The sequence below is a fragment of the Castor canadensis genome, chromosome 4 (assembly GCF_047511655.1).
Source record: "Castor canadensis chromosome 4, mCasCan1.hap1v2, whole genome shotgun sequence".
Lineage (NCBI taxonomy): Eukaryota > Metazoa > Chordata > Mammalia > Rodentia > Castoridae > Castor > Castor canadensis.
The window spans coordinates 107,630,871-107,654,689 of record NC_133389.1 but is presented as its reverse complement, the minus strand read 5'-3'; the positions used below and the strand labels follow the sequence as shown (position 1 = coordinate 107,654,689).

General features: G+C 37.6%; 1 protein-coding gene across 8 annotated transcripts in view; it reads right to left on the bottom strand.

Annotated features, from left to right (window-relative positions):
• Fmnl2 (formin like 2) overlaps window positions 1-23,819 on the bottom strand; it is a 299,204-nt gene that overhangs the window by 99,647 nt on the left and 175,738 nt on the right. For all 8 annotated transcript variants that reach the window (XM_074070795.1, XM_074070794.1, XM_074070797.1 and 5 more), the window contains exons 3-4: window positions 9,954-10,034; window positions 5,137-5,213 (exon numbers count right to left, since the gene is read on the bottom strand). In XM_074070795.1, coding sequence (XP_073926896.1) covers window positions 5,137-5,213; window positions 9,954-10,034 — 158 coding nt within the window. The remainder of the gene's footprint in view (window positions 1-5,136; window positions 5,214-9,953; window positions 10,035-23,819) is intronic.

Genomic DNA, 23,819 nt, shown 5'->3' with positions numbered 1-23,819 from the left:
TTCTGGAATAAATTATTTCCATTTTCCTCTCCTGCGCATGCTACACAAGACTTTTTTTTTTAGTATGTTGCCAATGGCAAACAGTTTCAAATTGGGTGATTATAGGTTTGGAAAGCAGAATTATTTCTGACTCTGACAGCACGCATTACTTCCCAAGGGTCTCACAGATTCAAATGCAATTACCATATGTTGCAAATTTGAATTTAGGCAAATTCCAAGTCCGATATTTAAAAGAGACAGGGATAATGAAAATAGTGCCAGAAAAACTGTATCCAAAGAAGGGACATAATGACATAATAGTCACTGCTTTTACTGCAGGTTCTCAAAGCTTTGTTTCTAAGTTTTGTTCACCCCACCTCCTCAAATATCAGAACCTTGCTATTCTCATACGGGAAATTAAGTATTCAGGGACCCTCTTTGGTTTATTTCCAAGATCAGACAAAGTGACTAGGATATACACAAGGAAAAAGAACAAATGATGACTTCCCTCTGCCTTTCTTCTTTAGAGAGGTATACAGACAACTGCAGAAAAAAAATAGAAAATAAGAGAAAGAAAAGCATGAGTCAAATTTGACTTCGATCACCAAATCTATTGCTGGGAAGTATTGCAAACTGGTACTCAAAGTGTACCCCACTTATCACTAGGGGTCCCTGAAATCCTCTCAGGGCATCTGTGAGTGTTAACACTGGCTTCTTAAAAAATATTAAGACAGCCAGGCGCCAGTGGCTCACGCCTGTAATCCTACTTACTTGGGAAGCTGAAATCAGGAACATCGTGGTTTGAGGCCAGCCCAAGCAAATCATTTGAGAGTTAAAATAACCAGAGTTAAAAATGGACTAGAGGTATGGCTCAAGCAGTATAGTGCTGGTTTTGCAAGTGTGAAGCCCTGAGTTCAAACCCCAGTCACACACACACAAAAAGTGTGTGTGTGTGTGTGTGTGTGTGTGCATGTGCATGTGTGTATATATAAGACGCTAGCTGTTTTTACTCTGTTGACATTCTGGGTGTTAAAAAAGAAATAGCAGATAAATGTGCTGTCACCAAAAAATTATGAATTTGTTGTATTCTTCACATCATGCAATCAGGAAAGGGGGGGAAATAGCCAGCCTCACTTAAGTAAAACAATAAAAATGACTGATTTTATTAAAACTCGGTCCTTGAATACACATCTTTTTGATGTTTTGTATGACAAAACAGGAAGGTCACATAAAACACATGGGTTGCAAATCTGGGCATCACAGTTGTTTCAAGGAAAAGCACTTGTTTGAGTGGCAAGCTGAACTAGCCTTTTTCTTAGAATGCCAATTTACTTGTAAAAATAACCTATGAACTACAGTGACAGACTTACAGGTATCTGAAAAACATTTCCTCAAAAATGAAGTGAGCCTGTCATTTGGGGCAAAACAGGCAGTATTTATCATCAATGACAAAATTTGAACTTTGAAGCAGAAATAAGAATTTTAGAAAACCTGTCTTCACAACCAATTTGATAGCTTCCCAACATTTAAAAGTATATTCTGAGACTAAAAGTTATTAACAAACATAATTTTTTTTAAAAATTATAGAATAAGATGTTTCAACAACTGAAAGAACAGAATAATAACTGAGTGAAACAATGTTTTCCAGAATAATAACTGAGTGAAACAATGTTTTCCAAGTGAGCACTGCACTAGGTTAGGAAATCATGTTACAAGATCTGTGGATAAAAAGAGCCATTCAAGTTGCAAGACCACGCAAACACATTTTAATATTATAGAGCAAAAAACCTTCATTAATGTGACTTCTTGTTAAATGTTGGCATACCATCAAAAAAAAAAAAAAAAAAGAATATCCACAACCCAAAAAAACTATTTAAAAACTCCTCAGTCCAAGTAAGTATATGTAAAAAGTCAAGTTTTCTTTAAATTTATATCACAAGAAACTGAATGTAGATTCAAAAGATTCCAGGTACCTTCTATTATCCAAATAATTAAAAGATTTACAAAAATGTTTTTTAAAATCTACTTTTGACACTATTTTTTTTGATTTTGGAAAATAGTTATATTCCATGAAGTATGTTACATATATTAATACATTATTAATACATAAATAAATATAATACATAATAAATGTTAATACATTTATTTTAAATTTATATATTTAGATATTAAATTGCATGCAATACATCTAAAATTGATCAATTTTACTTTTTAATGTTAAAATACTATAATTAGACTCATGTCAAGAAAAACTTATTGGGGTTCAAAATAATTAAAGAATGTATGGGAGTCCTGGCACCCAGAATTTTGACAACTATTGATGTAAGTAACAGGCTTTTTTTTCTTTCTTTCTTTTTTTAGTGGTACTGGGATTTGAACTTAAGGCCTCATCCTTGCTAGGCAGGTGCTCTACCACTTGAGCCACACTCCCAGCCCTTTTTGCTTTTAGTTATTTTTCAGATAGGGTCTTGAGTTTTTGCCTAGGGCTGGCCTCAGAACTTGATCCTCCTACTTATACCTCTCATGTAGCTGGAACCACGGCACTGGCTTCTTGGTTGAAAAGGGGTCTTGCCAACTTTTGCCTGGGCTGGCCTTGAACTGCCACTCCCCTGATACCAGCCTACTGGGTAACTGGGTTTACAGACATGAACCACCAGGCCTCACTGATCTTCTAATGGCACTTGATTCATTCAAGGGTATTTCAAGTCATTTCAGGGGCTGAGATAAGTCATAATCCCATTCTTCTCCATTGCCATAGTTCCTAACAGTGAATGAGTGGGATTATTCCTAACCCGTCTTATTTCAATTTGGCTCAAAGAAAATTAATTTTCATTCTCAGAAGATTGATTTATAGAATTTTAAGCTTATATCAAACTCAGAACAGACCCTTTGCTTGACAAAGCTGCAGCTTAAATGTTATCTCAGCAAAGCTCAAGACTTTAACCTTGAAATGCAAGTATGTGCCAAGAATAATTTTTTCAGGGCAAATAGATTTGAAATGTAATTGCTCTTTTTCATTTCCAGAAGTCACAGTCTTCACAATCTCCTAGGTGTTGCAGTTACTTTAGGTAGAGAAAATTAACACTCTATACATGGAATTCCTGGATATATTATATACTGTTGCTGAATATTATCAGATATTATTTGCAATAAGCATAACAATAAACCATAGCTATCATATATTGAATACTATTATCAGATCCTACAATAAGCCTTTTATAAGTCCTCTCATTTAATCTTCACAACTTTCCTCTGTGTTAAATATTTTTACTATCATTTTATAGATGAGTAGTTAACTTAGGTCACATCATTAGTGCATAGAACTGATGTAATTTACGTAAGTCAAAAAACTAAAAGGGGCATGGGAAAAGTTTGAATCAAGGTCTCTTTCCAGAAGACAAATGGACACCCAACTGTCTTTTTATTATCTTATTAAGAGGACAATAAAACCTATGGATCTATATAGCATTGAAGATTTCCTCATGATAGTAACTGATTCTTTTCACCATTAAGTAATTTTTCCGAAAATTTCCCAAATAAGGTCAAACCAGTTAGTTGACATAATGAGGAGTCCAGTTCAGATTTTCATTTTTGGGGTACAGGTAAAAATCTTATTTTGTGGTATCAGTGCATGTAAGTTTATGCCAGTACTTGGTTGAATACAACCAGACAAAACATCTCCATGAATTTTTCTTCAGCTAAAGTCAGAGTTTTCAGAGTGTCTCACCTAGGTGGTTGGCAAGGGAAACTTTCAGCTGTTGAAGATAAAAGAAGTAAGAACCTGTCAGCATGCCTATAGAATCCTAAGCAACAAATCACTTCAATTGCTTGCAGATTCACTGGCTCCTACCCAGCCTATTCAGCCAACTTTGTATTGGAAATGATTGTCTTGCTTTGGTAGTTGATGGTCAATTTCACATTATTTCAGCAATGCTTGATGAAATGCTTTTTGACAATTTGTAGCAATCTGGGCTGTAACTCATTCCACCATTTTCAGTCAAGAAGTGCCAGGGCATAGGTTTGGGCCATATCAAGCAGAATCAAGTTCCTGATCCATAAATATCGGAAAGTATTTCAATTTCCCAAGTTTGGATGCCCAACTGTAATAAACTACAACCACTGTCACCCTCAATAGACAGACCTCACTGCTTTGATCCCAGAGCCCTGATTATCTTAATTCCTTTCAGAAAAAGAGCTGCCAACATAAGCAATTCAGAAAACAGCAGTTTTGAGACAAAGCACCTGGCCGTACAGCTATAGACTTTAACTTTTCTCATCTGTAAAACGAGGGATGAGGAAATCCTTAATTTAATTCTAGATCTATAATCATGATTCTATGATTCATTTTCCTATAGCCCACTTTTGGGGACAAAAGGTAGAATCACATCATTTGTTCTTAAGGTGACAAACCTACCACATTATCCTTTAGGAAATAACATTCTCACCCAAGGTCTCTCACCTGTAAATCACACTATCATTTCTACGATTTAAAAAAGCTTATTCTAAAATAACTGTGCTAATTAACCATTTGAATGGTGCTATCTCTCATAGTCTAACAGAGATAAACTGATATTTATGTAATATATCTATTTTATAGAATATACTACAATAATAGTGTAATATGCATATATAATTCCATAGACCTGCAAAAAATGTCATGGGAAAATTCTAAAAGATGTAAAAGTACGTAGTGCTCTCTCATCGTTAACCCAAAAAGTCAAAACCCAGAGGAGTCAAGTAACTTGTCCAATGTTAAATACATACTTTGGACAAAACTAAGGCTACAGAATACAATAAATGGCATCATTCTGCATTGGAGATAAATCATGTTATTTTAAGGTACTGTAGGTTATACCATCCCAGCAGTAAGGGAGACTGTAATGAAGTTGTACTGGCCTAAGGCACAGAAACCTGTGTTGCATGAAAGAAACTCTCAGCAGTGCTCTGTGCAGACTCCATGAATGTTATTTTCTGAGTGGATTTACACTTCATGGTCCTGAGACTTTGACATGTATGAAAGAGAGAGTCAGACCGAGTCTGCTTGCAATGAAGCAGATCATGTGGTATCACTCCTGTTTCCATCCCTTTCTGGCCAGAAACTCCATGGAACTGAGTTTCTTAGCATTAAGAGCTGAGATATTCATGGGGCATACTTACCCGATGTGGTTGGTCCTTAAAGAAATTTCCAGTTCTCTTAACACTTGTGTAGATTCTTGAACACGCCTCCTGAATTTCTATAATTTAACAAAATATACTTTAGCACTTGCTTTAACTGGAGCTTACTTATAATAAAGTCAATGCCATATGATTTATTTCAGAAGTGAGCCTCTCTTTTTTTTTTGCAAAACACACAAGTCCTTATCATAAAATGTAGCTTATGAGAAAGTAGTAGAAAGTTACTTATTTCATATAGTGTCTTTAAGGAGATTATTTTCCCTTTCCCACACATAGAATAATATTCACTAATATATCTTTGGGTTAGGGACCCCAAAACACCCCACTTTCAAGGACTTACTATGAGGACTCATGGAGCCTCAGGATATAGTCAGACTGGTGGCTATGAAGTATCACAGCAAAAGAGTACAAGCTAGAGGGACAAAGAGAAAAGACACAAGGAACGAAGCGCACAGGAAAACAGGTGCAAGCTTACTAGAGTCCTTTTCTCTGAGGAATCACATGACAACATGAATGAAGTTCTTTAGACAGAGTACAGGGACTTCACTGGGGGCTGGACTCACAGACATGCTCTGCCTCACTCATGCCAAAATTCCAGACTGCTACAGGAAAATAGGTATTCTATAGGAAAAGAGGTATTCAACATAACCCATGTTTTCATAAACAGTTAGACATAGTGAATTAGGGAATTACAAATGCTATGCAAGGGAAAAGCTTCCAGCCTGCTATGTTGATTCTTTTCTGTTCCACCTAACATGTCCCCAGAACAAACAGAGTTCTGCCAATTAGTCTTCCCTTGGAAGGTCACTCCTCTAGCTGTGTGTGCATATGCACACATACGCAGACAGAACACTCTTCTTTATTCTATCACCAATCAAGATCTCTCTTGTCCTTTAAGACTCCCCCAGGGCTTCTTTCTTCAAGGAATCCTTCTCTGAGAGTAAATGTACGTTATCTCTTTATCCTCTTGACTCCAAGATACAGTGGATTGCACTGAACATTAGTTCTCTAAAACACATTTTTCTACAGAAACATTTTTCATAGTATAGTCTTGGGCACTCTGGAAGAAGAAAATTTGATATGCAATGCCTTCTAAGAAGTCCAGGCTATCTGTGCTACGACCCCAGGCACTCTTGTTACACTGTGTCTAGGGGGTAAAGCCTTGCAAATTCTAACTCAGGATGTGAAGGACCTTTCTCCTCCACTGTCACCAACTACAATGAGAACAAAGTAATCTAGCTCCAAGATGCAGATAATGGCTCTTATGGCTTCAGAAAAAGATGTCCCAGGTCAAGAAGGCTGGAAATGAGGATTCTAGAATTCAAGGTTGCATGAATCGTGCCACATGCATGGACCCCCTGGCTGAATGAAGACCTGGACCACTCCTCAGTACAGGAAGGTTCTTGTCCCCTCATCTCTTCTGAAAGCTTTTTGCATTCTCACAGCTTCTCCACAACTGCCAATTCCAAAGCACCTAAAACAATCTTCCCAGGTTTTTAGAATCCAGATAAAGTGGAACATAGGTAATAAAAAGAGGTGCTCCCCTGTTCTGTCAAAAAAAGAAGGTGGGGAGGCTAAAAAACAGCAGGGTCATGGGTAGTTTGTAGTAACAGCCAAGCCCAGAGCTTCCTGAATCCCTTTCCAGAAATGACAATGCTGAGCCCAGTACTTGGCATTAAAGGGGAGTAGGGCAGGAGGGTTGGCTAATAGGTTCTCCTATTCTTTAAAGTCTTGTTTTGCAGATTAAAAATCAGGAATGAAGTAGAAAAGAGTCATGGGCAGGCAATTCTATGGCTTGGATACAGAAAGGAAGAAAAAGGAGACAAAACATCCAATGCTGCACTAACTAAATGGAAAGAATGAATTCTGATCACACAGCTGAGGCAGCTGTTTCCAGGTGTGCTGGCTGCTCCACAGCAGCTATTCCCATGTCCGAGCCCTAATCTCAGGCTGTCTGCACAGGTGGCTTTTAGAAAGTAACTCAGCATTCCAAGTTGCATATGAGGGATACTTGTGAGTGGCTCAGTACAGCCTTTGATGGCCCCTAGCTCTGCCTTGTGCTTCCTCAGGGAAGCATATATCGTCACACACAAGGTAAACAGCATCATACTGGGAACATAATAGGGTATAAAAGAAGATCAAATAAATCGCTAAGATAAAGATAGGTAGGTAAATGGGTGAATAGATGATAGGTAGATACAGATATATCTTAACAAGGCAGCTAAATCAAAACACTGAGCTAATAGTAACAACAGCAGCAGTACCATGCATTACACACTGCCTATATCGGGCATTATACTTTTGCAGGTGCTTGACAACTGAGGCAAACTAAACCAACTTTGCCCCTGTATTACATTCTCTTGGGAACAGTTCAATTGTCATCTAGAATCTAGACTGCAGAGAAGCCTTGGCATCTACTTTTCTTAACACAAAAACAAGTGCTAACATCTGTACTTCTAAAATGCACCCAGAATGTTTTAAAACACTTCAAAGAGAAATCCTGTGGGGACCAGCAAGGAGGAGCCAGGGAGGATCCACTAGGAGTCCATACCTTTTCCCTGCCCTCCCTGATGGAGGGGGCCCAGGGATGAGCCAGAAAAGCAGCTGAGCCCTGTGAGCCATACAAGAGGTTTCTTTTGATAATGGCAATGCCAGCAAAGGACCAGACTCCTTTCTTCATGGTCTGTGTGGCCTTTTTCCATGCAGACATAAAAACACTCTCCTCCAAAGCACAGGCTAATAATCTCCTGGTATTAAATGATGAGGCTGGTTTGGAGAGTTCTGATCTCAGAGCTATCTAATTTAGGCTCTTCCTTCCTTGCCCTAGAGGGTTTCATTTAAAAGTACTTAGAAGAAAACCTATACAGAATATGCCTAAGAATTAAAAAAAAAAAAAGCAAATGTTCAATTTGAACAAAGATTAATGAATGAAGTATTTAAGGATGGCAGCCACAGTTAAAGGAAGACTGCCCAGCCTAGACTGGCTAAAATGTAGAGCCCCAGTTTGAAATCACCTCCCTGCCTCACTGCACACCATACTACAGCTGAGAATTTTAAGCTCATTTTAACTGCAAGTCATGCCTTATTCAAAACAAATCATCTTTTTTTCTGGAATTTAAAAATTACAATGATATTGTATGGAGCAGATCCTTTCCTACTGCCAGTTCCTGACAGAAATCTTCCTAGAACAGAGGTGGTTAGTCCAGCATCCAGTTTATCTTTTGTGATCTGAATGACTGATTGTGAAAGATAAGACACAGATCAAACAAGGCCAACTAGACACAATGCATGGTTCAGAGTAGAGATGTCAGGAATAAAGGTCAAAACAGCCACTTCGCAGTCTGCTCCTCTTTATGAAGTTTATTTCTAAGGGCAAAACACTTTCTAAGAAGCACATTGACAGTTTTTGTTTCGTTCTTTGTCTTGACCCAGAAGTAAATGACCTGAAAGAGACCCAAGACTAGAAATCTGCCTCAGTCCCTTCAGCACCAACTCCTTCATGGGCTTCAGGCAGGGAGACGAGGTAGCACTCTCTGGGAGTTTGTATATTTTCTGATTTCATTGCACAATGTGAAAAATGTGGAAAGAATGGCTATGGAATGGAATGGAGTCTGTGTGAAGGGAGATATCAGTCTCATGTACTAAAGCAGACATTTCCAAATCCCACTCAGCTCAGACCTGGTGCTAGAGTCCAAGCCATCCAGCCTGGAGGTGGTAGGGACATCCATAGAAAACAAGCTATGTCACATTTGAGACTTCTATGGCATGAAGCCAACAGTGAATAGTTGTACTCCATGTTCATCACTTGTAGATATAATTCCCCTTCACTGCATGTTAGCCATAGGACAAAAGTCCAGCCAGGAAGCTTCTAAAAGGAAATAATAGCTGTTTTCCTGTGCTTGACTCTTTTGGGGGTATGGATAAGGAAGGGCTAGAGTAGATGATGATGAAAAGGGAGAAAAGAAATTTAAAACAAGAGTCAAGAGGCCTGGAAAGAATGGCTCACCAAGAAGAGTGTGCCTTTCTTTTCTCATGAATCACACACTCAAACAACACAAGGAATTCAGCTTGAGATATTTTTTCTTGAGCCTTCAAAGAGGGAGTTGTGGAAGGTCAAGGGAAAAACAAGTGCTATCTGGTAAAGAGCCCCTTCACTCATCCTGAGCAAGGACAGCACTGCACTGAGACATCCCAGGACTGAGCCAGGCCTGCAGAGCTGTGCCAGGCTACATGCCTTACAACAAGGCATCAGCTTAAACCAATTGTGTGACTGCACAAAGCAGGGTTTGTTTGTAAAAGGAGAGTCCATTGAGAATGGAATCAGCTATTCTCTCCTTACTTTCTTGGAGCTAAGGGCAGGGGAGGGGGCCAGGGAAGCTGCTAGAAGGAACAACACAGGACATAAGTGCACAGCTGGGCTGAAAAAGCCCCAGTGATATTTCAAGGCCTCTGGAAATGCACCAAGGCATGAAAGACAAGTATTCCCTTTGCAAGGTCTGCTTTGCTTGGGGCCTAAACACCTCTGGACTGGATTCACTGCCTTGTTTAATTGGAAATACCAGTGAATCAGTAACCTTCAGAAGTACATGACTCCCATCCAGGAAAATACTTTGAAACACATCTTTAAGTGTGGACGATGTTTTCTGTTCTTTGTCTTCTCGTGTTGTTGGTCTCCAAAGGTTGTTTTCCTGGAGCTCTGGCAGTGACTAATGCAAAGGAAAGAAAGTCTCCCAATGCAGGAGGATTCTGTCCACTAAGGAGGAAGCAACAACAAAAGAGTGGAAACAAATCCACCTTACCTTCCTAGTTACAGCTGGATCCAGATAGCCTTTGAGCTTCTGGATGTATGTATGGGGAGGATTCTTCACCTGGAATCGTTCCTGCAGGAAATACAAAAGTAAAGTAAACAGCAAGAAAGGTAGGAGGGCATCACACTGCCAATCCCATCGGACAGATTAATGTCACTGACCCATGACCAAAATGCATCTCTGGTATGAATAACCATCGTGTACTCATTACTTTGAATCTTTATAGATGACATAATCTTCTCTTTGCATAGGAGGAAACTAAAGCTCAGAGAAATGATAACACAACTAGTCTGTGGCACAAATGGATTAGAACTCATGTCAGCCAACTCCAGGGTGTGAACTGCTTTTTCTGTAAACCCTGCAGCTCTCACTCTAGGAAGGATGCATTTCCCTACTTGTTTCAGGTCCCCTTTTAGCAGGTCTTCAGTCTATCAAATTCTTAGGTATATTTTCAGTGTTAGCAAATCTTTCACTTTGGGATGTTTATTTTACCTTTGAAAATACCCAAAGACTTGAGTCAAACTGGTAAAACTAATTTGTTTTAAAGTAATGAGTTTCTTACTTGCTGGTGTGTGGGAAGATGTGTGTGAGTGTGCACATAGGCATATTCAGGCATAACCACTAGTGGGTTCGTAAAGCAGCTCCAAATTAGATGATCCAAAAAAAATTGAATATATACATCATAGCAGGTGTGTGCTTGGAAATGATGAACATAAACATTATGGTTGGAGGACTGAGGTAGGAAAGGGTTGCAATTAGGAAGAAAAATACAGAGCACACTAGGGAAGATGGCAGTGAGCTATTTCCAGACCTAAGTAACTGTACATAGGTATTGGCTTTATACTACTTATTGTGCTGGTTATTAGGTTTCACAACCTTTTCTTAACATATGCTGTATTTCATAGAAAAGACAAGTGTAAATAAATCAGCTCTAAGTGGAAAAAAAAAAGATGTGTCATAAAATGAGGATGATTCTTAAGTTCTTTTCTACTTATGACCCAAAAGATGTATTCCTAGCAATCCTTTTCATTCTGTTACTGCTTACTGCACTGTGCAGTTTTCTGGTATTTCACAACAGTGACAACTGTCCAGCATGATTAAGCATGTGTTTATCCCATGTTAACACATGTGTCTTTCTCCAACACAAAATCACAGCATTCCTCCTGGTCCATTTGAGTCTTGGTTACACACTTAGAGGATTAAAAACCATCTTACTAAGTTGAAAAGATTATTTATTTTATTACTGAAAGTATTATTAAAAATGTTATTATGGTTTACCTTGTAACAGGGAGAGTGGTTTATAGTTAATACCTGTTAATATTTTCCTTTTATATAAAATGATCAGGGGGAATTTTACAATATATAAAATGCATCTCCAAGCTGCAAAAAGATCAATATACTGTCACTAATTATTCCCCCAAATTTTCCATTCTTAGAGCAATTTCTAAGTGACAATTCACTAATAGTCAACATCTTCAGTACCATCACTGGATTTGTATAAAGTCATGTACATATTTGTAACACCATCTCTTCACTGTCATAGGGATTTAGTCTAGCTGAAGGCTAAAATAAGCAAAAAAAAAAAAAGCTCTCTGTGGCATGAATTCATGAAACCATTCCTCATTGCCAACAATGTCTGTGATGACAAAAGCCAAAGAGATATTGGGACAACAATAAAAAGTACATTGTTTAGTAACACAATTCCAGTCATTCAAATTTCTAAAATCCATTTACAACTCACCCTGTGCTCCCTTCCGCTATAATGATACCACATCTCTCTAAATATAAATTCCCTAATGCATAAACGAAGCTCAACAAATTATAACTCTGGACAATGCACTGTTTGCTTCAGGACTTAGAATCTGAAATTGTCAGCAGTTGTTGCTGAGACACTTCAGATTTTTCATTCTTTTAGGCAATGTCTTCACAACAGAAGAACTGTATTTATTCCTGTAAAACAACAAAATCTGGTTGAGTCATGACTGAGCAAATCTTCTTCAAATACATCCTATTATCCTGGTTATATTTCTTTCCTTACCACATGAAATTATGGATGAAGTCTAAATGTAATAAAGTTATACTTTTTCAAATGTGTTTAACATTTCCTATTGTGATTTCAGGCATATTTTTCATTTAAGCAACTTACTGATATTTCTGAGAGAGAGAAAATGAAGCCTGGTGCTTTCCAACACAGTTGGTCTATATTATATCTACTTATAAGAGAATGCAACCTACATGCAGGGATTCAAATACAACTCTTGCAGAGGAAGAATAGTAAGTTCTGAGTGTTTTCCTAAAACTTGAAGCCGTTTGTCCAGTATCTAAAGAAGCTCCCGATTGAGTTGCAATTTCTGTACCTGACTCACTGAACCTTTTCTTTTGTCAGATTTCAAAATGACTGGACACTATTTAGGGGTATATAATGGCCAATTTCAGCACTTTGCCAGAATGTATTCATTTTGAAGAACTTTGGGGGTGGATTATACATTCACTATTTAAACTAACACATTTTTTCTCTAAATATCAGAATTTTAGATTTTACATTAAAGCCCAGAACTACCTTGCCTGACCACCTTCCATCACCTTCACTTTAAATGCCAACAATGATGCTCAGCAGCCTTGATATAAGAAGCTTAACTTAATAAGTCCTCAAGTTCAATAACACTGAATAGAAATGTCATTCCTAAGGATGAAAACATACTCTTTAATCATGGCAATTTATTGATACAAAGTCATTAACTGCCCGAAAGAGCTTTTAAAATACAAGTTCTTCACAAAATTTCTACATTTTTTAACACTACCTCTACCCTATCCTCCTGCCATTACTCTCTGTTTGATCGGATTTTCTCCAGAAATATTCTAGAATAGGAAATAGCAATTGTTCTGGGATTTAAAATCATGCTCCATAGTGTTCAAAGAAAAGAGACCAAAGTCATTTGTTTGTTCCCAGGTGCTGGGAAAACAAACTGTATTGGAAGGAGCTAAGGGATGGAGGGTAAGAATATACCTTTGAGCCCCAGGATCTTCAGAAAGTTTCCATGTTGTTCACAAATACATTAGTAAATTAGAGTGTCAGAAATTCAGTTTTTATTCAGTACATCTCTCTGGTGAGGACCAGAAAATTTCTTCTTATTGCTAAAACCAGGGAACAAACACACTTGCCTTTTCACTTTTTGTTTCTCAAAGCTTACCTTACCTTTACCATTTCACGATATTCTTTAGATTTCTCAACTCACTCAAGCTCCTTTATAGCAAGTAAATATGAACTCCAATTTATTGATAAGGGAGCTGAGGCCCAGGATTAAATGACTTGACAAGAATCATTCACACATACACATGCATACATAACAGATGCAAGATCCGAACTCAGGTTTGCCAACTGATCCTTGTTCTTTCCACTACATTGCAATAAGAATGCTCACCTTGATCTTGATGACACAAATGTCTTTTTTTAAATGATTGGAATAAGAGAGTGTGGAGTATGCCCCTAATTCCAGCTACTTAGAAGGCTGAGGCAGAAGGATCCTGAGTTCTAGGCTAGCATGGGCAACATAGCAAGGCCCCATATGAGAGAGAGATGGGAGGGGGAGAAAGCTGGGGAGGAAAAAGTGTTCTACTCATCATTGAGTCGCAGTATACATAAGAATACTGTTCACATGTCTTACTTCATTGCATGGCTGTGGTAAGCCAGGGAGATGGTCCAGGCTATTGTAAGAGAAATTCAAGAGCAAAGCATGGTGAAGATTTTTTTCTTTACTTTGCAAGTTGCTCAGAACTTAAGCATTGCCCACTAAACTTTTAGCTAGTTTGAAGACACCTGCTCTTTAAGTGTTAGCAAGTTTCAAAAAATTAAGGTGCTGTTAACTCTGTTCCTCAAAAAGAAAAATAAAATACTATAAAATGCTGTTGTAATTAAAGACTGAACAACTCATTGCACACATGGTGATAATGAAGTTAGCATCAGAATTCATTTTTCCGTATTTAAAACCATTGCTTTCAATACAGCAATATCAACTAAAGGGAGGTCACAAAGAAGAGAGGGAAGGGTAAAAGGAGGAAGTTAAGAAGGTGAATATGGTTGATGTACTTCCTATACAAGAATGAATATAGAAGTTTTAAACCTGTAGAAACCACCATAAAAAAGGAACTAAAGTAGAAAGAAGAAAAACAGAGAAGAACCAATTCAGACTATAATACTATAATTTGGACTATAATTATAACAATATATTAATATAACATAATCAGAGAACAGGAGGGCAGAACAGGTCCTGCCTTTGGAGGGGGGGCAGGTACCAGTGCGGGGGAGGAAGAAGTGGAAAAGGGTGTGGGAGGATGAATGTAGTCCAATTACTGTGTACACATGTATGAAAATGGAAAAATGGTACCTGTTGAAATTATTTCAAGAATGGTGGAAGGGGAGAATAAAGGAGAATGGTGGAGAGGGTGAATTTAAGTATGATATATTTGATACATTGTAAGAACTTTTGTAAATGCTAGTGTACCGCCATGCAGCACAACAATAAAAAAAAATACTTATTCAAAGAATTAAAATTCTTTTAAGTTACACATACAAATCACTTCTTTTGTAACTTAAGGGTAAGGTTTTTATTTGTTTTGTACTGTATTGTTTTGAAACAGGGTCTCACTATGTAACCCAGGCTGGCCTCAAACTCATGATTCTCCTGCCCTTCCTCAACCTTGCTGGGATTACAGATATATGCCACCACAGTCAGCCTTTTTTCTTATGGGACTGGGCTTTGAACTCAGGGCTTCACACTTGCAAAGCAGATGCTACACTGCTTGAGCCACGCTTTCAGTCCATTTTGCTTTGGTTATTTCAGATGAGGACCTGTGAATTATTTGCCTGGGCTGGCCTCAAACCATAATCCTCCCAATCTCACACTCCCAAGTAGCTAAGATTACAGGCATGAACTTCTTTGCCTGGCTACCTGCAGCTTTTCAAAGTGTGAAAGTACCCCCCAAGAGACTATAAGTGCCCTGTATAGGGCATACATACAGATGCTAGGCATAACTCAGCTGAACTCATGTCAGAGCTAAAGGACGCTGCTGCTGAGCTTGTATGTCTCATGCCTCTGTAGCTGTTCAATTTTTTCATCATTACATATTTTTCATTAACTGGTCTCTAGGAAGGTGAGGCTGCCTATACACAGACCTGTTCTGCAGATAAGGAGAAAGACAAAACACTTATTGGATTCTAGTTAATGATGATGGCTCAAATGTACTGCAACCAAAATTGGAAAACCCAGGACATTCTTAAAGGAACTAAATGAAGGGGATGCAAAATCAATTAGGTAAATCACAGTAAACAGAACTCAAGAGCAAAGCTGTACATGGCCTTTTCTATAAGACAAAGAAACACGGCCTTAGGTTCTTTCACACCAGCTGATCTGTCTCTTTGGGCCTTCCCTTCCCCCCTTCCACTTAAATCAAGTTGCTGACTTTTGAAAGTCTTTCTGTATAAAGGTTTGGAGTTGCACATTCCACTCAACTAGCACAACATTTCCAATCTTTTACACCCTCTCTACCCATTTACATAACTATATGAGAAACTAATTGAGGTTAATTTGGTGTGAGCTGGACTTATAATAAGCATGTTATAAGGATTTCCACTTGTATGTATTTGGAAAAGCAGTCCCCAAATCAAACAGAATCCCATTCCAGTTTATCTTAATATTCTGAGGTTTAATGACATTTTAGCAAGATATCTGAAAATAGAGACTGTCTCTAGGAAATGAATGCTTCTTGGGGCACTCATGTTCTACTGAGTCTCTGTTTGGGATGTACACAGGGTGATTGACTATTTCAGTAGTATAATAACAAAATTACATAAACTGTTTAAACACCCTTAGGGATAAATTATATGTCAACAACATTATGTTATTATTGTTTCCTTATTCTGATTCTGTAAAAATAAACTCACACTGGATAGTGAAAACTCAGAGAGCTTTACCTTTGTGCACATAAGCTTGACTGCTTAACCTTGACTGCCTTCCACCCCCCTACCCCGGAACTAGAAGTAGAAGAGTTGGGAGTTTTTTTCTGGAGGCTGAGTAAGCAGACTATAGTCTCTAAATAAGTCATAATCACAACCAGCAACCATTGCCATTAGTACTAATTTATAAGATGTACCTTGATGCTAAGTGCTCTTCAAAGTTAGGTGGACAGGAATAATCCATGTCCTCAAGGGGTTTACCATCCAAAATGGATAACACTGACATAAGTATGGAAAAGAAAAGATGAGAATAAAATATTGCTTTTATACTGTGTATAGAGTGAAATGATTTATTTATACAATGCGGGAAAGGCCAATTGAGGGAGGGGTGCCAAGACATCAGATTCCTAAGTACTAGGGACTGAGATAAGCTGAAACACATCTATTTATACAAAAAGAAAACAATTTACACAGACAGACCTAGACTCCTCCAAAGAACTGATAACACCAAAGTCCCCCAAAAATGCATATTTCTTGTTCCCCAAAAAATATTTTAAAATTAAGAAATTTCAAATTTCCCCAAGGGAAGCCATTGCAGCCATGTAACTATTTCAAAGGATCCCTGTGGTTATTATTAGATAAAAAAAAAAAAAAATCTGCTAAACAAGCTCCTGCCTCTGAACATTTTAAATCTTGCTGCTGTGTTAGGTCCCCTACTTCAAAGCACTGTCACAAATACCATATTTAAAAAAAAAAAAAAGGGGTCATTTTATTCTTTCACTCATCCAGAATGTATTATATAAGACACCATATTTTTTTAAAAATGTAGAAAGAAATAAATTCAATTCCAAAGCATTAAATCTCATCTCTGTGATACAGCAGACTGAGCTGTAATACAAAGTATAATATGATAAGAGCCATATGTGATCCTCTGGAAGTTCAAAGAAAGGTGAGGCTCTTTCCAACTGAGATGATCAAAGGACTCTCCCTAGAGAAAGCGACTTCTGAATTGAATTTTGAAGGGCAGGCAGCATATGGATACCCTGGGATATTGTGTAAGGCAGGGCAGAGGAGTGTCCCAGGTGGGAGAAACATGGGAACAAAGGCAGAGAAGCATGGAGTGTGTGCTACTAACTCCAAAGGGGTTTCTTGGGTTCCAGGGACACAGTGTAGGAAAAGACACGGCACAAAGAATTGAAATGGTAGGTTGGAACAGAAAAGTTAATGTCACATAACAGGCAAATGGGTACAGCATAGATGACAGGGAGCCAACCAGGAGTTTAGACTAGTAGAAAAACACATGGTTAATCCTGTGTGACTCTCCTTTCTCCGTTCCCAACTTTAAAAGCTAGCCATTTCTGCACAACATTTGACCTGAAAATGCACCATGCCAGATTCATTCCACAACCATAATTTTTGGAGACCTGTTAAGGCATTCTTCGGCTCTGAATATGAAATCATTTTCCTAGTCAGGGAGAAGAGGGTGACTTTCCAAGTGTTCCGTTCCAGCTCTCAGACTGAAAATAACTTTTAATGAGACTTTTCCAAATGATTTCCTTTATTTAGACCAGAAAGAGGTTTCTTCTAGTTCAACAGATCTTTCTTGATCAAACCATCCCATAGTTCCTTTTCTAATATGTGGTATTAACTGGCCTTCCTAAATTCTACTCATAACTCATCATTTTTCTCAATTTAAAATATGTTTTCATTGAATTTGTTGATCTTAAAACACAGGATGTTGTACTAATAAAGTTGACCTCATTATCTCATGTTGTCTTATGCAGAAATTCAATTGCCCCAGTGCTGGGCACACAGCAATGCTCAGCAAGGAATAGTTACTGTTTTTGAGGATCTAAGAATCAGATAGTAATGAAGAGTAGAACTGTACTGGAAAGTCTTCATGCCAATCTTTAAATTTTTTGCTCTCTCCTCTCAATAGCCTAAGATTCTTTCTTTTAGAATGGCATGACTTAAAGTATAAACTACCAAAGGCCCACATCTGAAGCAATTGAGGGTATTTCTTAAACTGCAAATTCTTGACTTAATCCATCACACACCTGTGAATCCTCATTTTCATAAATTCTTCAAGTAGTCCTCCTATATACTAACCTTTATTACTAATGGCTTGACACTATACTTCCTACATTGAATTACTGAATTCCTCTCTTTAATCTACAGAGAAAATTTGCCTATAATTGGCAAGCAAAGACTAAGGAATATTTTCAGTTACGTTTAAACTAAAAAAAGAGTTAAATTACAAAACTGTAATTACACTCTATGGATTCATGAAAACTTTGCACAATCCCTGGGGAATACTCTTCCCATAAAAATATGAGGGAAATGAGGTTGGAGGGGGTGGTTAGGGAAAGGGATGGAAGAGGAGGAAGAAAAAAAAGTTAAGGAAGAAAAGAAAAAAGAGGAGAGGAGAGGAGAAGAAAAGCATATAAACACACTTTGTTTCTTTATCTGAAAAGTGGGACTATGAAATCTCTCCTTACTTACGTTACATATCCAAAGAACCTTACTTAGGAATGCCTGATAAACAAAAATAAAGTACTGAAGACCTTTCTTTAAGTATCTCCAGAGATAATCATGTGTCATAAAAATAAAACACTGGGTAAAGAGGAGGTTGATAGAGTTCTCACCCTGATCAAGAAGAAAAATAGGATAAGCCTTTTGCGATAAACATAATGATTTCTTATAGAAACCATTAGGTATTTCACAATTTATATTAGAGCACTAAGATTTTTCTGTCACTTAAAAATGTGAAAGAATGACAAGCTTCTATTTTAAGAATTTCTTTCTGATTACAGTTATACTAACTGGCTTCTCTGAAACTCCGTTTGTTCCAATTCAAGCAGTGTGCAAATACGTAAGTACAGTTCTCAGACTTTCAATAGGTGTTTCCTTAAACGAACTGAACTAGAATATTTATTCAGAACACAATTTATGTCGATGGAACATTAAAGTAGATAACATGGGAGGAAGTAAAGGAAGCTGCCTTCCATCAAAGTCAGTGTCTGGCACATGCAAAGAAAGCAGCCTTGTGAGCCTAACAGTTGAAAAGAAGAGGAGGTTATCGGATCTCAATCCTGCCCTCACCACTTGCTTTCATTTGCTTTAGGCATAGATTTAAGCATGAAAAGCAAGCTCAGAAGACTAAATTACAACATTTATCTATGGCTGCGCTCATAGCACAAAAGTCATAGAATAGTGTTGAATGAAAGAGCTAAGTTTTAATAAATACAATGATATAACATAAGCCACTTCTGTCCGTAAAGGGATAAATGAAGTGCTAGCCGTCTGTTCAAAAACGCAGGAACACTGGAAACTTATATTCAAAAATGTATCACTTAAAATAGCATCAAAATTCATGAACTCCTTAGGGATAAATTTAACAAAACATATGTAAGACTTGTACTTGGACTTTATTATTCCTGAAGATAATAAAAGGCTTAAATAAAGACACCATGTTCATAAACCACAAGAGTCAATACAGTTAGATGACAGTTCTCCTGAAATTGCCCTACACAATCAATGCACTGTCAGTCAAAACCCTGAGGCTTTTTTGTTAGAAATTAACAACCCGATTCCAAAATTTATATAAAAATACAAAGGAAATGGAATCAATAAATAATTTTCAAAAGAACAAAGTTGGAGAATTCACATTTCCTGATTTGGGTTGTTTGTTTACAGTGTTAGTATGCACCCTGGGGCCTTGCACTTGCTACATTCCCAGCCCACATTACCTAATTTTAGGACAATACTCAAACCAGTGACACATTGGCATGAAGGTAAAAAATATGTATTGGTGGAAAAATGCAGTTTAAACAGGCCCACACTTACAGGGCCCATTAATTTTTACAGATACCAGTGCAGTTTAAGAAAAAGAAAAGTCTATTCAACTAATGGTGTTGAAACAGTTGAGAATAGGTATCAGGGGAGAAAAAAAAGTCATCCTCTACCCTTACTTCTAACCATGAACCACGGAATTACTCAAAATAGATTGTAAACTTAAACATAAGATCCAACACTATAAAATTTCTAGAAGGAAACGTGGGAGATGATTTTTGTGACCTGAGGTTAAGTAGAGTTCCTCAGACTCAAAATGCATGAACTAAAAAAATAATAAGTTCAGTTTCATCAGAAAAACCTATTCAAAAGAAACTTGTTATGAATATGAAAAGGCAAGGAAAAAACTAATTATTTGCAGAATGCATCTGATACAGGTTTGTATTCAATGTTTTTAAATTTCTATATTCCTTAGTAATTTACTAAGATAACCCAGTTTTTAAAATAGCCAAAAGACAGCTGGGAGAGTTTATCTTAGAGGTAGATGACCATCTGCCTAATACATGCACTGCTGTGGGCTCCATCCTCATTACTAGGAAAAAATAAACAGAGAAAAAAAGACAAGTGATTTAAGCAAAGTAGGTCCTTCAACAAAGAAGATACACTAATGGACAAATAAACACATTTTCAAATGTTCAACATCATTAGTCATAAGGGAAATGCAAATTAAAATCATACAGATACCACCATATACCCACAAAAATGACTTAAATTGAAAGACTGATAATACCAAAGGCTGGGGAGGACTTGAAGCAACAGAGATTCTATGACACCGCTGGTGGGAATGCAAAATGGTCAGCCACTTTGGAAAATGCAATTGCTTAGCTTTATTGTATGTAAATCATACCTCAATACAGATAATTTCCAAACAGCATCTCAGCCGGACACGGTGGTGCATGGAGATAATTCCAGCTACTAAAGAGGCAGAAGCAGGAGGATCTCAAGTTTAAGACCAGCCTGGGCAAAGGCAGGGAGAGACCCTATCTCAAAAAACAATAAAAACAAAGGACTAGGGGCATAGCTCAAGCAGTAGAGTGCTTGCCTAGAACGTATTGAGGCCCTAAATTCAATGTCCAGTATGGCAAAACAAACAAACAAAAAATCTCAAAATTGTTACACATATGTTATTTACTTTGTTACTGAGAACATCTTTTTTAGATTTATATTGATCATTTATTGGTTTCACTTGCATTAAATAAAAAGAAATTCACCAAAACAAATCAAATTTTTTTTTGTTTTATTTGCTCTAAGACAATGGTGGCCTTAAATTCCTTCATCCTCCCAAGTAGCTGGAACTATAGTCCTGTACCACCACATCTTGCCCAAATAGTCAACTTTGTTAGATAATACTTTTGCAAGAACTAAAACTCTCCAAAGTGTCCTATGTACCTCTTAGTTTTAGTATCTCCAAAACATTTACATCATACCATAGCTCTATTGAATTGAAAGAACTGGAAATTATGTCAGTTTCTCATCAAGCTCTGTTATCTTCACTGTCATTTCCTGAGATTTGCTTAAATCCATCATTTTGATCCAATCTTCCCTGACTCACCTCACCTTCAACACACATCCCATTCTCCTAGATAGGTACATACTCACTTTCAAAAACATAAAAACAAAAGCCATGTGTGCTAATAGCCTGAAGACCTACATTTTTTGATAGTATGTTTGGTTTGCCTTTTAAGGTTTTGTTTGTTTGTTTTTGTTTGTTTGGTTTGGTGTTTTGAGACAAGGTCTTTTCCAAGCAGCCCTGGCTGTACTGGAACTTACTATGTACACCACACTAGCCTCCAACTCGAGATCTTCCTGCCTCTGTCTCCTGGGTACTGGGATCACAGATGTGTGCCACCATGCCCTATTAATTTTTTATAAATAAAAATTTTCAGAATCAGTCACTCCTAGCAGACCTCAGTTTTAGTATCTATATCTACCAAGCAATTTGACTTTTTTTTTTTTGAAAGGTAAACAAAAATAGTCTTCTACAGCAAAGATTATGCGTTAAATATCCAGTTGTCAAAACAGCATACAGTAGTATCTGTGTACCTTGGTAGAATTCTTAGTGAACATGCCTTAAATTTGCTCAGCAAGTAGTTCCTAAAAGATAGTGTGACAGTAACCCATGTCCATTGAGTTGCTATATAATTCTCCACACCCTTAACAGTGGCCCAAGTTTTAAAAAGATGCTTGTATGATAAAGTTTACTTCAAACCACATGACCACATAGTCTAAGCCAGCTCTGGCAATTAAGTAGTTTTAAAGAGAGGGCAAATCTACAATTCCATTTGTAGTCCCAGGCAGGAAGGAGTCAATAGAATGTTTGCTTTGAGATTGAAAATAAATTAAATGAACCTCAACTTGCTTTGGCAATGAATCCCAAACAGCACTTTTGACAGGGTATCTCTATGAAGCCACCAAAGAGGACAGTTTAGAAAGAAATAATGTATCTCCTCCTCTTTGGGCTGTCACCTCCCCTTTTTCTCTTTCCTTGCCCAAGACCCCTTGAGGTAGGATACCATCTTTTCCTCTTCTCTAAAAGTTGTGTGACAAAGGAAACAACTGGAGGAGAAAAGATGCAAAAATGAGTTTCAACTCATTTTTAAATTCAAACTCAATTTCCCAGGACTCCAAGGACATTAAACCCAAAAAGCTCAATACTCACAGCGCTAGAATATGCTCTGAGGATAGCTTCTATGGGGTTTTAGAACAAAGGAATCAGGAACTGAAATGAGTCCTAACAGAAGAGAAACTGCTCTCAGGAAGAAGACTGAAGGAAACCTGTCTTCTTGTCAATAGTAATTAAGTCAGTACCTTTCCTTAGATCTGGAGACCTTGAGAAAAGGAAGACAGTTCCATCAAAATCTGATAACTTAGAGACAAAAATGTCTGTCTTGTTTTTTTTTTTTTTTTTTTAAGTTTGGCAAAAATAACTATGTCCCATTGCCGATTCTTGCCTGGCGCAGTGTTGGAATTCAGCACAAACAAATTGGTACTAGTAACCACTCAAAGTATGAGTAACCTGTTTGGAAAAAACTCAGATCTACACCCTCTTACCTCACTCCTTGATTCCCAGATGTATGCTACACTTCTGATTCAATTAATAAATTAGTGAACACAGATAAGTTTCATTACTGGACACAACTTAAAACAAATGAACCAACTAAAATTGGTCATCCTGGCAGAAACTACAGTAGCTGTTTATTAAACATTTTCTTCCCCTTCCTGGACTTTCACGTAAGTCTGCATTTCTCATCCACCTTTGCAGGCCTAGTCAACAAAGTGCTGAGAATGCCTGCTACTCTCGGGCCTGGCCCCGAAGACTTCTCATGTGTGTACCTGCCTGTTCTTTTCCCAACTGATAGGAAAGACACAGTGCCCCAGAGTGAAGATGAAGCTACATGTTGAAAATAGCCTCTTCTGTGTCCTTAACTGTGTGGAATTTTACCTTCAATGAACACCATCCAACTAGGATTCTTCTGTGAATGAAAACCTTACTATGAAAATCATACATCTTCTCATCTACTTTGGGTTAAATAGTGACCTCTAAAATATATGTCATGCCCTGATCCCCACACCAGTGAGTAACACTGAAATTGGAGAAATGGAATTCTTCAGGATCCCAAGATGAGATCATCCTGGCCTTTCCAAGTAGGCCTGAGATCCAGAAAGTATCCTCACACAAGACAAAAGAAGAAAAGAGTGCTGGAGGTTGACTCAAGTGGTAGAATGTCTGCCTAGTGAGCCCAAGGTCCTAAGTTCAAACCCAAGTGCTGTCAAAAAAAAAAAAAAAATGGAGGCAGAGTCCAGATTTATTCAGCCACCAAGTAACACCTTTGGCCAACAAAAGCTGAAACTAGTAAAGAAGGATTCTCTCCTATGACCTCAGGAAGGAACAAGACCCAGCCACCACCTTGATTTCAGACTTCTGCTTTCCACAACTGTGAAAGAAAAAAAATTGTTTTTTTAAGCCACTAAAATAGATAATTTTGGAGTACACAAAAACCACAAAAAAAAATTATACTCCATTCTGCAATTTTAGTTAGCAGGGCTTTAGG